General features: G+C 39.3%; 1 protein-coding gene across 1 annotated transcript; it reads left to right on the plus strand.

The window, feature by feature from the left end:
* The first annotated feature begins 5,096 nt into the window (after positions 1-5,096).
* Positions 5,097-9,813, plus strand: LOC109142456 (taste receptor type 1 member 1-like). Its single transcript, XM_027288807.1, has 6 exons — positions 5,097-5,327; positions 5,823-6,129; positions 6,235-6,960; positions 8,026-8,232; positions 8,457-8,577; positions 8,885-9,813. The coding sequence occupies exons 1-6, from the start codon at positions 5,146-5,148 to the stop codon at positions 9,811-9,813; spliced, it is 2,472 nt and encodes an 823-aa protein (XP_027144608.1). The 5' UTR covers positions 5,097-5,145.
* The last annotated feature ends 4,075 nt before the right edge of the window (positions 9,814-13,888 follow it).

The raw sequence follows: 13,888 nt of genomic DNA on the forward strand, positions 1-13,888 counted from the left end.
TCCCATAATTGTCTTTAGCCTCCCTGATTTTAAGTTTGAGTACCCTCTGCACTCTTCTCACCTCATCATGATTGCCATCTCTGAACGCCCTCTTCTTGTCATTAAGGATGGACTTAATGTCCTTGGTGATCCAAGGTTTATTATTGGCAAAACAGGTGACAGTTCGAGCTGGGACATTGCAGTCCACACAGAAGTCGATATAGTCAGTGATGCACTCTGTGAGCCCCACAGGGTGGACATTGATAGGCTCACAGAGTGCAGGCCAGTCAGTCACTTCAAAGCAGCCCTGCAGTGCCTCATAAGCCTCCTCACAGTCCTTGTGGTCATAGGCTTCCTCTTCACCAGAGGCACATAGCATAGCACAGGTTATGATCTGAACTGCCCACAGGGGGGAGAGAAGAGGAGATGTATGCGTCCTTAATGTTAGCATACAGCAGGGTCCAGGGTCCTGTCTTCTCTGGTAGGACATCTTACATACTGTTTGAAAGTCGGCAGGACTCCAAGGTGATATTAAAGTCTCCCGACATGATGATAAGGCCACTGGGGTGTTGGGTCTGCAGTTTGGAGATGATGGTATGATTGGTGCTGCAGGCAGATGTTGGGTTTGCAGAAGGAGGGATGTACAGGACAACTATGATGACATGCGGGATCTCTCTCAGCAGATAGTATGGACGGAGTCCAATGGCTAGCAGGTCAACATCCGGGCTACAGAGCTGTTCTTTAATTGTGATGTGACCGGGATTACACCATCTGCTGTTAACTAGAACGGCAAGCCCCCCCCCCACCTGTCCGCTTACCGCTCCGTTAGCTCGTCCATTTTGTTGATAAGAGATCCACATTTCCAGAGGTGTCAAGTAACGAAGTACAAATACTTTGTTACCTTACTTAAGTAGAATTTTTGGGTATCTATACTTCACTGGAGTAATTAGTTTTCAGCCGACTTTTTACTTCTATTCCTTACATTTTCACGCAATTATCTGTACTTTCTACTCCTTACATTTTTAAAACAACCTCGTTACTCAATTTCCGTCATTCAGTCTTCACAGAGGCGACTTATGAGATCAACATAGATCGGAGAAGAACAAAGAAAGTGTTGGCTAATGGCTGATTTTTATTGGCAGATTGTCACACTCTTCAGCAAATGGTATCGTTTACAGTGTATGCATGCCTGACCAATGACAATGTAAAGACCCACACAGGGCGAGATCTAAACATGGATCATCGGCACTAAAGTTTAGCTGCTTAGCTAGCATGGACTCCTCAAAGAGCTATGACGTCATTTTGAGACTCAGTTAAAGTTTAGTCAACATGTGAGATGCCCTGAAACTTTATAATGATAATCAATAAGAAGTTATTTGGTTAGTTTGATGGTAAAAAATCATGAATGTAGCCTGATTGTACCTCAATGCTGAAATCTCGTATTCTAACATATATAACAGATGTAAAGCTTCGGAGCTTCTTTGATTATCAACAGTATGTAGTGATGACAGAAAGGTGAGAGCTCACCATCACACTGAAACTGTCACAAGGCTGCAAAAGCTGCTCTGATTGTTATTTAATCCTGGTGCTGTTTGTTTGATGTATTTTTCTGTTAATTGATAAGAGGCTCACTGGAAACAATATTAATAATAATAATTAATAATAATGATGATGACAAAAACTTGAAACGAGTTTGGCATGATTAAAGAAAAGTGTGAACAGAACAGCTCTTTAAAGCATCCTGCTGTAGAACTGTGTGGGTCAGTCTGCATTAGAGAACATGGTTATGAGAGCAGTCAGGCTGTAAATCTTATTTAGCACGTGTAAAGTAACGTTTCCTGTACCATCTTTCACAAAATACTTCCACGATAGAGTGAATTTGATTGTGATTGGATGAGAAGTATAAACATATACCATTCCGAAACACTATTGGTTTGTAGGTGATGCATCACCCCTGCACATTACAAATCATGTCACACGCAAGCAAGAAGAATTTATGTAGCCTAGTACGAAAATGTTTGTAGCAGAGACTCAAGAGAACTCAAGAGAAATCTGAGTTGTTGCTTTTTATGAGAATTATTATTATTATTTTTGATGAATCACTTGGATTAATCATTAATTTTGACAGCACTATTCTGTATAGTGCTGTTATACATAGCATAGCATGTATACCATTACAATATTTATTTACGTATTTACTTATAGTTATATAACTAGTCATCGTATCTTCTGCTCCATGAAACACATGTTAATGCTCAGTAGCACACATATTAACTAAAATGCATTCATTTTCATTGGGCATATATGAGGCTGAAACAGGAAGCCTAGTGCATCACAAATCTTTCAATATTAACATTTTAATATAACATTGTAGTCATTATGGCCTTGATGTTGATGTTTTTTGGGGGGAGGTCGTGTAGAGCATTATAGGCCACTGAGGCGCGGGGCCTATAACATTTGATGGCTCTACAGTATGCCCAGTGCCTTTACATTACTTTTACTTTTATACTTTAAGTACTTTTGAAGCCAGTACTTTTACACTTCTACTTGAGCAAAAAGCTTGAGGTGATACTTTAACTTCTACAGAAGTCTTTACTTCTACTTGGGTAATGAATGTGAATAATTTTGACACCTCTGCACATTTCCCATAACAACAGAGAGGAGACATGGCTGAAATCTTCTCCTCTCCATAAGCCCGTCTCGACCCTCCTCTGTCCCCACAACGTTGCTTCCCTCCTCTGCATCCCCTGTGTGTTTTTCTCCAGAGTTCAGCTGGTAATATCGGGTGGTCTTGCCACTATGCTGGCCGGCATTAACGTGATCAGCTGTTCCCCGGAGTAAACAAAGGCAGCGTGAGAATAAAAAACACGAAGAAAAAACAAACATGTGTCAGCATGGAGTTAACTAAACCTTACAAATTACCTCATTGTTGAGGATAAACATAAAAGATCATGAACAGGAAATTAGTGCCTTCAGTATAAATATAAAAGAATGCTGAAATGCATCACTATTTCAAGTAAAAGTTATGAATGCACCTTTGACTGAAATTTCACAGATTGCTGTGGGTGTGTATTATAATTATCAAAAAAAGTGAAAAGTAAAAAAGTGATTACATCTCTCACTTTATATGTAACCTTTGAGTGGAAATTGCACTTCATACTAAAACGTAGAACCTAATCATAATAACGAAGAAAATAAAATGCCTATTAACAAATGATTAACCTCTTGACATTAAAATGCAAATCTCTATTGTGAAATGCTTTACCTACCATATTGTCAGTTCAGCTTTCTTAAAAACATTAGTATAGAATTAGTATAGCATGTAAACATTTTTCAGACTAATGTCAGTTTTATAGTAATTTGGTCTTTTCAAGAAATTAAACATAGTGAAACGAACTTGTATATCATTTATGAGCAGGGCCGGTTTTAGCTATGGGCAATGTGGGCGACCGCCCAGGGCACAGTCTCCGTGAGGGTGCACGAGCGGCCGAAAAAAAAGAAAACCTTGCCAATTTGTGTCTCACTTGATGAAGGCTTAGCCCTTCCTACCAAGAGTTCCGCCTTTCCACCAGCAGGTTGCATTAATTCAAATTCTGGTGACAGTCCTGGCCATTTATCACTTTATCTGCTGAGTGATTGCAAATTTTCCCATTTCAGATTACCTGTGTGGTTCAGTGTTAAATCGTGCAGGGATCATTTGTAAGAGGACGTGGCTTTTTAGGCAAAACCAAAGATACTGGGTTGAATAAATTTAAATTGTCCATCCTGTGTGATCTTACAGGCTCATTTGTATTTGGTGGTAATTATGATACCTTTCTCCTAAAGAACCATTCAGTTGTTAAACATTCCCTGCATGCATACACCAAGGACAAGTGCTCTGCTGAGCATCATACATGCAACATGTTGGATTGTTATGGAATTTTCTATCCTTAGGTTACACAAGGTCACTTATGGGCCTTGAGGTCCTCGGCAGTTTTAGTTGTTTGGCTTTGCTTGAGAACAGTAGGTGCCAGTCATTCTCAACACTGTGGTGACCAGGGTCGAAGAGACCCATTGCTGATTTCTTAGACATAATAGATAGCTTGCCGTTGATGTTCCAATCTGCGTAAACAGACATCTGTGTCTCCAGACTAGAATATGCTGACAATAACACCCCCATGAATAAAAACATTCTCTTTGACTAATTCTGGGCGTGTAGTATTTGTGGTGTTATCTTGGGGTTTAAAGTCTATCCCCCAGGATGAGTTGGGCAGAATGCAAGACCGACTTAGGCACTTCTGATGTACTTTGAGTGTGTCTCTAATTCTCCTTGGCCAAGCGTCAATAAATAATACAGCATAAGTTATCAGAGGCTCCTGAACACTTTCTTCCTTCGTGACCTCACCATTGACCTTTGACTTCAGCAATTTCTCCACAACAGGATGAAGTAGAAAATCTGATGGATTTTTCAAATTTGAAACCCCCTTTTTTCTGAAAGTTTTGGAATTAGTACAACAGCATAACTCCACATGATTTGTACAACTAGTATTTTGTTAATTTCATTAAATTAATGCTTTGATATTATTGTAATAGTGTTTTCTTTTAAACTGATGGTTATATTATTGGGTGATGGAAATGTTATGTTCCGGAGTATTCTCCATATAAAGTGTCAGGTGTTATCAATTTGTTTGAAAAATCCTCATCATAATACTCAAAAGTTTGAACTCGTTAGCTAACTAAATAAATGCTTATGATAAATATATATAGATCTTTACTCCTTTTTGCCAAATGTTGAAATATGTCTCCAAGATTTTAAAAAAAGATGTATTTTCTGTTTTTCACTATTTGTTTGTTTTTTGTTTTGTTTTGTTCTTGTCATCTTTATATCTTCATTGAGTAATTAAAAGAATCTAAAGTGTAAAATTTGTAAAATATGGAAGGGTTGTTAAATAGTACACGTAGTAATCACAGAATCACAGTGATCTACAGCAGCAGTTTAGATGTTTTTGCATACTGATTTGTGAATTCTCCTCCAACCACTTATTGGTATGCATTTATCACACCTCATGCATTCCCAAGTGCATGGAAATGATCACTGATCAACCATCATCAGTGTCTCATAACTTACTAAAGGCAGAGCCAAATCCCATCAGTACCAGTTCAGACTGGTAAACAGTAACTACAGCAATGAAACGCTGTCTTGCTTTTCTGTGTATCCTGGGAACCTTTCTGCATGCTTTGACTCAATGCACTGTTCCAGCCTCAGAGTTTCAGCTGGATGGAGATTTTTTGATAGGTGGGCTTTTTAATATTCATCATGTCAGTACCTCATTCTATCATAACAGACCAGAAGCCGTTGACTGTTTCAGGTGAGTCTTACAACAAATCTGAGATATCTTTTGAAGTTAAAACTAATGCACAGTAAGTGTCACTGGTATATTTTGTACATTCAATAATTTTGCCATACCTTTCCTTATTTTAAAAATAAATCAGTGTAGTTAATTGCTGCACAGTCAAACATTAAAGGGACGGTTCCGGTTTTTGAAGTAAGGGGTTGTATGAGGTACTTATGCATAGTAGGTAAGTGGACACCAACTTTGGAGTAGCAGACAGAAGTCCTAGGACAAAATTAAAGCAACGCACTGCTGTGGACAGGGTCAGCTGTGTTTTAGCCACATAAAAATATGCATTGTACATGGAACATTTGAGCTTAGGCATAAGGAATACATTAAATTCCATGGTTGGTTAGTACAGGGGTCTCAAGAACAATAGTGTCATTTTAGCCATCGCAAATATTAATGCACTGAGGCAAACATGCCAATAGACTTAACTCTTCTTTCATGTTGTCCTTTCTCTGCCCTCAGTCGACCCTTCATAATGTCAGGTTATCAGAGGTTCCAGTTGATGAGATTCGCTGTAGAGCAAATTAATAATTCTACCAACCTCCTGCCAAATGTGTCTCTTGGCTATGAGATATTTGACTACTGCACAGATACACACAATTTTCCAGGGGTTTTGAAACTCATGTCTGCCGATGGCTTGATCCATCCTTGGGGTGAACAATACAAGCAACAAACACACAAATCCAAAGTGATTGCAGTGGTTGGCCCTTTTTCAAGCACTCGGGTCCTGACTGTGGCACCCCTGTTCATGATGGATCTCATTCCTATGGTAAGTTTTTTCAGTCTATCAATGGAATACAGTATATGTCATTTCGTTCATTTGAAACATTATTGTCACTGAAAATTATGGATTTCTTGATTACACTTTTAACAGGTTAGTTATGGATCTGCTGGTTCTGTCTTTTCAAAAAAAGTGAAATTCCCCTCTTTCTTGCGAACAATATATTCCAATAAAAACACCATAGAAGTGATTGTTAAAATTTTGCAGTACTTCAACTGGCGCTGGGTTGCTTTCCTGAACAGTGATAACGATTATGGAAATGATGGACAAGAATTGTTCATAAACACGATAAAGGATACGGAAATCTGCCTGGGATACACCAAAAGTCTTAACAACAATGCAGATTACTCTCAAATATTCAAACAGATAAAGGCACAAAAGATAGGTGTCATAATTGTTTTTGGTGCTGAATGGACTGCTGAAGCTGTCATTAAGTCAGCAATACAAATGAATATCACAAACAAGGTGTGGATTGGAGGAATTGCATGGTCCTTAAACAAGAAGCTCCCCAAAGAGAAAGGAATCAAAAATATTGGAACTGTACTTGGGGTGTCTCAGCCAGTAGTGACAATACCTGGATTCAGTGATTTTGTCTATTCTGCAAAAAGCCAGAATCATTGTGAAAATTCACAAAAACAGAAGTTTTGCAATCAGGTTTGCAACTGCAGTAGCCTGAGTCCAGATGATGTCATTGCTGCAGACCCATCTTTCTCTTTTCCTGTTTATTCTGCTATATATGCCATCGCTTATGCCTTACATAATACTTTGCAATGCGGAGCTGGCAGATGTGATGGCAATATTACAGTGTACCCACACATGGTAAGCATAGAAATCATTTAAGATTTTTGTCAATCAGTAATTGAATTTTGCTCCTTGGTGTTTTTGATCATTTGAAGGTAATCTATTAGTCTGTTGTGTTCTATCTTACATGTATAACTGATGTGAACAGGACAGGGACAGGGTGGTGGGGTGAATTTGGATGGGTAGATGGGTAAATGAGTGAGATGGTTTGGGAATAGGGTGGGCAAAAATCAGTATTTAGAATTATAATTTAATATAGTCTCAATACATGGTATATTTATGTACTTGGTATGTTCAAGTTAGGAATAGTGAACCCCTATGCAAATAAAGAAATAACTGCAAAAAATACATCAATAGCTGACATAAATAAAACCTTGAAAGCTTTTAACTGTCATACATATAGTAGAAATCAGTCAATACATCCAGACACTTAACTGTCATACATATAGTAGAAATCAGTCAATACATCCAGACACTGCTATTACATTTAATGTAATGTAGCAACAATTCATTCTCTCACAGAGATCTTTGTCAGGCTTTGTAATGATCATCAAGATGACTGTGTGGTTTGGACTGACAAAACATTTGCATTTGAAGAGAACTCAAAAGGTAGTCTATGATCTCACCACTTCCTAAATCCTCTAAAGGAGGGAATGAAGCTACATTTTATACCTTTACTTGAATATTTTAGGGATGCAACTCACAATTATTATCATTATTAATTATTCTGTTCATTCTTTTCTAAAATCGTTTGGTCTTTCAAAGATCACAAAGTCCAAGGTGATGTCTTTAAATATCTTGTATTGTCAGTTCAAAGTCCAAATATATTTAGTATGATATAAAAGAGGGAACACCAAATTTCTTTGATGGCAGCATATCTGCATGAAAAATTACTTCAGGGATTATCAAAATAGTTGGCGATTGTTTTTCTGTTAATCAACTAATTAATTAGTCAACTCATTCATACAATTCTATTTTTTATTTTATTTTGTGTTTAATTACCATATACAATTTTAATCGGTTTGAATTTCAATTTAAATACAATAAAGTCATGGTCATCTAAACTTTGTGTACTTACATCAGGTTCTGGAAGAGCTGAAGAAGTCAAACTTTACACTTTTAAACATGAAGATTGAGTTTGATGAGAACGGTGACCTCAAGTACAACCCCTATTCTATAGTTTTCTGGAACAATAGTGGTGATGCTGAGGAGGTCGGCTTTTACAAACTTCACCCATCAGTCCATTTCTTCATCAACAACAGCAAAATTCAGTGGCACATGAAAGGAGAGGTAAGTTGTGTGCAGGGACAAGGTCAAGACACAAAATCTGGAACATCAGCAGTTCAGCATCAGTAGTTGCTCATGGTCTAATTATATTTACAAAACTGAAACTTTTTAAATGCTATATACGCCTAATTAGTGATACTTACATTGAATACTTTTTCTCCACATTTTACAGTATTAATTTGGCTTACTTGAAATTTGGTTTGTTGCTAAATAATTGTCTTGTCCAGGTGCCTACTTCACTGTGTTCCCCAGAATGTCCTGTAGGATATGCAAAAAAGCACAATGGAGTCCACAAATGCTGCTTCGATTGTAAGATCTGTCCAAATGGTACTTACATCAACAGTACAGGTATGTTACTATACGTGAGTGTAAGAAAATAAATTAAAAGCACTGCTGCCATTCTTTACTTAATGGGAGCTATATGGGATCTTAAACAATGTATTTTTTTTCATGGCTGACAGAGTTTAACAGTCATTCTTGTTGACTGGACAAAGCTATATACAGTGGCTCCCATGTTTACCCTGAACATATGCCAATTATTGTTATTACTATAAACAACTAAAGCAATTTGAACATTAAGTAAAAGCCTGATCTCTCTTTTTCAAAAGTTATCCCTAACTTTATTGGCAATCTGATCTTTTCCTGTGTAAAACAGAGGATCCCTACAAATGCATCCCCTGTAAGGACACAGAATGGTCTGCAGTAGGAAGTACATCATGCAATTTGCGACTGGTGGAGTACATCCCATTCACAGACAGTGGGGCTATCCTGATCATGGTTGGGACCTGGGCCTTGGTGGGTCTCACACTAGCCATGTCTGTTCTCTTTGCCATCAACTACAACACACCTGTTGTCAGATCTGCTGGGGGACCAATGTGCTTCCTAATTTTAGGCTGCCTCAGTCTGTGCAGTCTTAGTGTGTTCTTTTACTTTGGTACTCCAACAATTTCCTTTTGTATCTTTAGGCTCCTACCATTTCTTTTGTTCTACACTGTTTGTCTGGCATGTTTTGTTGTTCGTTCTTTTCAAATTGTTTGCATTTTTAAAATAGCTGCCAAGTTCCCCAAGCTCCACAGTTGGTGGATGAAATATCATGGACAATGGCTGCTCATCACTGTGGCATTTGTAATTCAGGCACTCTTACTTGTTATTAGCTATTCTTGTGCCCCACCCAAGCCCTACAATGAAACAGTTTGGTATCCAGACAAAATCATACTTGGCTGTGACATTAATCTTTATGCAGCCTCTAGTTCTGTGGTTTTACTTACTGCTTTGTCCTCCCTTTGCTTTATTTTCTCCTACATGGGAAAAGACCTCCCAAAAAATTACAATGAGGCCAAAGCAATAACCTTCTGCCTGCTGCTGCTGATCCTCACCTGGATCATCTTTGCTACTGTATATGTACTTTACCGTGGCAAGTACATCCCAACACTAAACGCTCTGGCAGTGCTCTCCAGTCTCTACTCGTTTCTGTTGTGGTATTTCCTCCCAAAATGTTACATCATCATTTTCCAACCCCACAAAAACACACAGCAGTACTTCCAAGGTCTCATTCAGAATTATACCAAAACCATCAGCCAATAGATGCCTTCAGTGAATGAGTTTCTAAAACCAGAAAAAGTAATGTGCTTCATATTTCTGAATATTTGAAATGCTACTCTAGTAATCTTGTCTTTTAGAGTAAGGAAAACAGTACATAATTTAATTTTTGTCTCTTTTCACATTTTTCCCTAGAGTCGCAAATTGATCTAATCCAAAGCATGTATTGATGTATAAAACAACAAAAGTCAAATGTTCTGAATTTTCCAAGCTGTATCACAACATCTCCTCAAACATATTTTAATTAAGCCTTTTCAAGACTTGGACCTTTGGTCGGCAGTCAGGGATTTTGCCTTGCTCTGACTGTAATATAATTTGTAGTAATTTTTGATTTTACAAGTCTCATTAAAGGACAGGGTAAATACTAACAGTGATGGTTTCCCTGAAAAAAATGTAGTCAGTTCTTTAGTCAAATTAACAAACATATTACATATAAACCTGATATATTATACTTGATACAAATGTATGTCTCTTAATTAATCTCTTAGTTAAGATAGTAAATCTTCCACAGTACTGAACTACCCATTAGTTTATGAACACTACCAGGTCAGAAATGTATTACACTTAAGAAACAGCTGTTGTTATAAGTTGAATCTTTGTACTTGAGTAATTAAATCCCAGAGAATATGTGCTTGTAATGTTATTGGCATATGGATTCATACAATATATACAACTGGAAGAGTGAATGTACAGTATACTTTAGGAGGACGTGTTTTCATTTTAAATGAATATCTACATTTGTGAATTTCTGACTACATTACCTAGAGTAATATAATTATAAGAATGATATAATAAAAATATATATTTATGGGCTGACTGTGTTTTTTCTCTGTTCAATTGTTATTTGAGATTGCTATAAAACAATCTCACCACATGATGGCACCACTTCAATGTAATACTATCTACAGGCGCACCTAATTTGCATGGCTTCAGTTTCCTCAAATGTAAAAGGTATCTCTAATAATGCCTGAGAGTGAACACATATTATCTCTGGTGTTATTTTTTTGCCTTTTTCTATTCCACATAAGGCTTTTGCGCAGATTATGTAAAGGTTCAGATTGCGTGGGATTTGTGTACAAAACTTTGTTCAAACATTAATTCTACATGTAATTATAATCAAACTTGTACCTTGGAGTATTCAAGAAGGGCTACTCAGCCTTTGTGTATGTACCTGAAAGTGAGTGTCCACTGTCAAAGTATTAAGTGATGACAAATTTCCTTATTTACTGCCATTTTCAGTGAGTTTAATCAGAATCAGAAAAACTTTAATAATCCCAGGGGGAAATTATTTTTTTACAATACTCCAGGTATACAAACAAACAAAAACAACATATTTTAAACAAGTAATCATCTACAGATTACAGAAGGGGGTGTGTCTGACTCTCTGAGGGAGGCGTTGCCGAGTTTAATGACCGCAGGCAGGAATGATTTCCTGTGTCGCTCTGTGTTGCATCCAAGTCAGAGGAGTGTTCTGCTGAAGGAGCTCCTCTGCTGAGCCAGTGTGTCGTAGAGAGGGTGTGAAACATTGTCCAATATGGACTGACGTCTGGACAGCATCCTCCTCTCTGCCACAGTCGTCAGAGTGTCCAGACCTGCATTGCAGTCATCTTCTCACCCAGTAGAGCTGGACGGATGGTGTTAAAAGCACTGGAGAAGGCAAAGAACATGATTCTCACAGTGCTCGCGGGCTTGTCCAGATGAGTGTAGACTCTGTTCAGCAGGTAGATGATGCCGTCCTCAACTCCCAGGGTGGTAGGCAAGCTGTAGTGGATCAGTGAAGGGCCTGACAATATGCTTTAGCTGATCCAGGACAAGCCTCTCAAGGGTCTTCATGATGTGGGACGTCAGGACCACCGGTCTGTAGTCCTGAGGGCCTCTGGGACGCTTCGTCTTTGGCACAGGAATGAGGCAGGACATCTTCCACAACACTGGGACCCTTGGAAGGTGCATGCTCAGGCTGAAGACATGACTCAGTACTCCACACAGCTGGTGGGCACAGGCTTTAAGCACCTTGGGAAAAACACCGTCGGGGCCTACAGCTTTGCCGGGGTGGAGTTTCGTCAGCTGTCTTCTCACCAGGTCAGGTGTGAAGGACACTGTAAAGATGACAGTTGGGGGAGGGGTGAGATCCTCAGGTTGTGGGGGACATGATGCAGAGCAGGGGGGAGGGTGGAGTAGGTAGTAGTGAATTGAGGTGGTGAGGGGCAGACAAGGGGTCTGTAAGGAGGAGGAGTAGGGGGCGGTAGAGTGGTAGTGGATGTTGGGCAGCCAGCAGCAGAGTCACAGTATCAAACCTATTGAAAAATAGGTTCAGTTTATTGGCTCGGTCCACACGTCCCTCCAGCCCCATGCTACCAGTCTTCTGGAACCCGGTGATGGTTCTCATGCCACTCCACACATTCCTCATGTTGTTTCGCTGGAGTTCTCCAACTTTCTCCCATAATTGTCTTTAGCCTCCCTGATTTTAAGTTTGAGTACCCTCTGCACTCTTCTCACCTCATCATGATTGCCATCTCTGAACGCCCTCTTCTTGTCATTAAGGATGGACTTAATGTCCTTGGTGATCCAAGGTTTATTATTGGCAAAACAGGTGACAGTTCGAGCTGGGACATTGCAGTCCACACAGAAGTCGATATAGTCAGTGATGCACTCTGTGAGCCCCACAGGGTGGACATTGATAGGCTCACAGAGTGCAGGCCAGTCAGTCACTTCAAAGCAGCCCTGCAGTGCCTCATAAGCCTCCTCACAGTCCTTGTGGTCATAGGCTTCCTCTTCACCAGAGGCACATAGCATAGCACAGGTTATGATCTGAACTGCCCACAGGGGGGAGAGAAGAGGAGATGTATGCGTCCTTAATGTTAGCATACAGCAGGGTCCAGGGTCCTGTCTTCTCTGGTAGGACATCTTACATACTGTTTGAAAGTCGGCAGGACTCCAAGGTGATATTAAAGTCTCCCGACATGATGATAAGGCCACTGGGGTGTTGGGTCTGCAGTTTGGAGATGATGGTATGATTGGTGCTGCAGGCAGATGTTGGGTTTGCAGAAGGAGGGATGTACAGGACAACTATGATGACATGCGGGATCTCTCTCAGCAGATAGTATGGACGGAGTCCAATGGCTAGCAGGTCAACATCCGGGCTACAGAGCTGTTCTTTAATTGTGATGTGACCGGGATTACACCATCTGCTGTTAACTAGAACGGCAAGCCCCCCCCCCACCTGTCCGCTTACCGCTCCGTTAGCTCGTCCATTTTGTTGATAAGAGATCCACATTTCCAGAGGTGTCAAGTAACGAAGTACAAATACTTTGTTACCTTACTTAAGTAGAATTTTTGGGTATCTATACTTCACTGGAGTAATTAGTTTTCAGCCGACTTTTTACTTCTATTCCTTACATTTTCACGCAATTATCTGTACTTTCTACTCCTTACATTTTTAAAACAACCTCGTTACTCAATTTCCGTCATTCAGTCTTCACAGAGGCGACTTATGAGATCAACATAGATCGGAGAAGAACAAAGAAAGTGTTGGCTAATGGCTGATTTTTATTGGCAGATTGTCACACTCTTCAGCAAATGGTATCGTTTACAGTGTATGCATGCCTGACCAATGACAATGTAAAGACCCACACAGGGCGAGATCTAAACATGGATCATCGGCACTAAAGTTTAGCTGCTTAGCTAGCATGGACTCCTCAAAGAGCTATGACGTCATTTTGAGACTCAGTTAAAGTTTAGTCAACATGTGAGATGCCCTGAAACTTTATAATGATAATCAATAAGAAGTTATTTGGTTAGTTTGATGGTAAAAAATCATGAATGTAGCCTGATTGTACCTCAGTGCTGAAATCTCGTATTCTAACATATATAACAGATGTAAAGCTTCGGAGCTTCTTTGATTATCAACAGTATGTAGTGATGACAGAAAGCTGAGAGCTCACCATCACACTGAAACTGTCACAAGGCTGCAAAAGCTGCTCTGATTGTTATTTAATCCTGGTGCTGTTTGTTTGATGTATTTTTCTGTTAATTGATAAGAGGCTCACTGGAAACAATATTA

This window comes from Larimichthys crocea, chromosome XV, assembly GCF_000972845.2.
Source record: "Larimichthys crocea isolate SSNF chromosome XV, L_crocea_2.0, whole genome shotgun sequence".
Classification (NCBI taxonomy): domain Eukaryota; kingdom Metazoa; phylum Chordata; class Actinopteri; family Sciaenidae; genus Larimichthys; species Larimichthys crocea.

Coding starts and splice junctions, on each gene's coding strand:
- LOC109142456 (XM_027288807.1), top strand. CDS start 5,146: ATGAAACGCTGTCTTGCTTTTCTGTGTATCCTGGGAACCTTTCTGCAT. Junction 6,961..8,025: donor TTACAGTGTACCCACACATG/GTAAGCATAGAA, acceptor TACTTACATCAG/GTTCTGGAAGAGCTGAAGAA. Junction 8,578..8,884: donor TACTTACATCAACAGTACAG/GTATGTTACTAT, acceptor TGTGTAAAACAG/AGGATCCCTACAAATGCATC.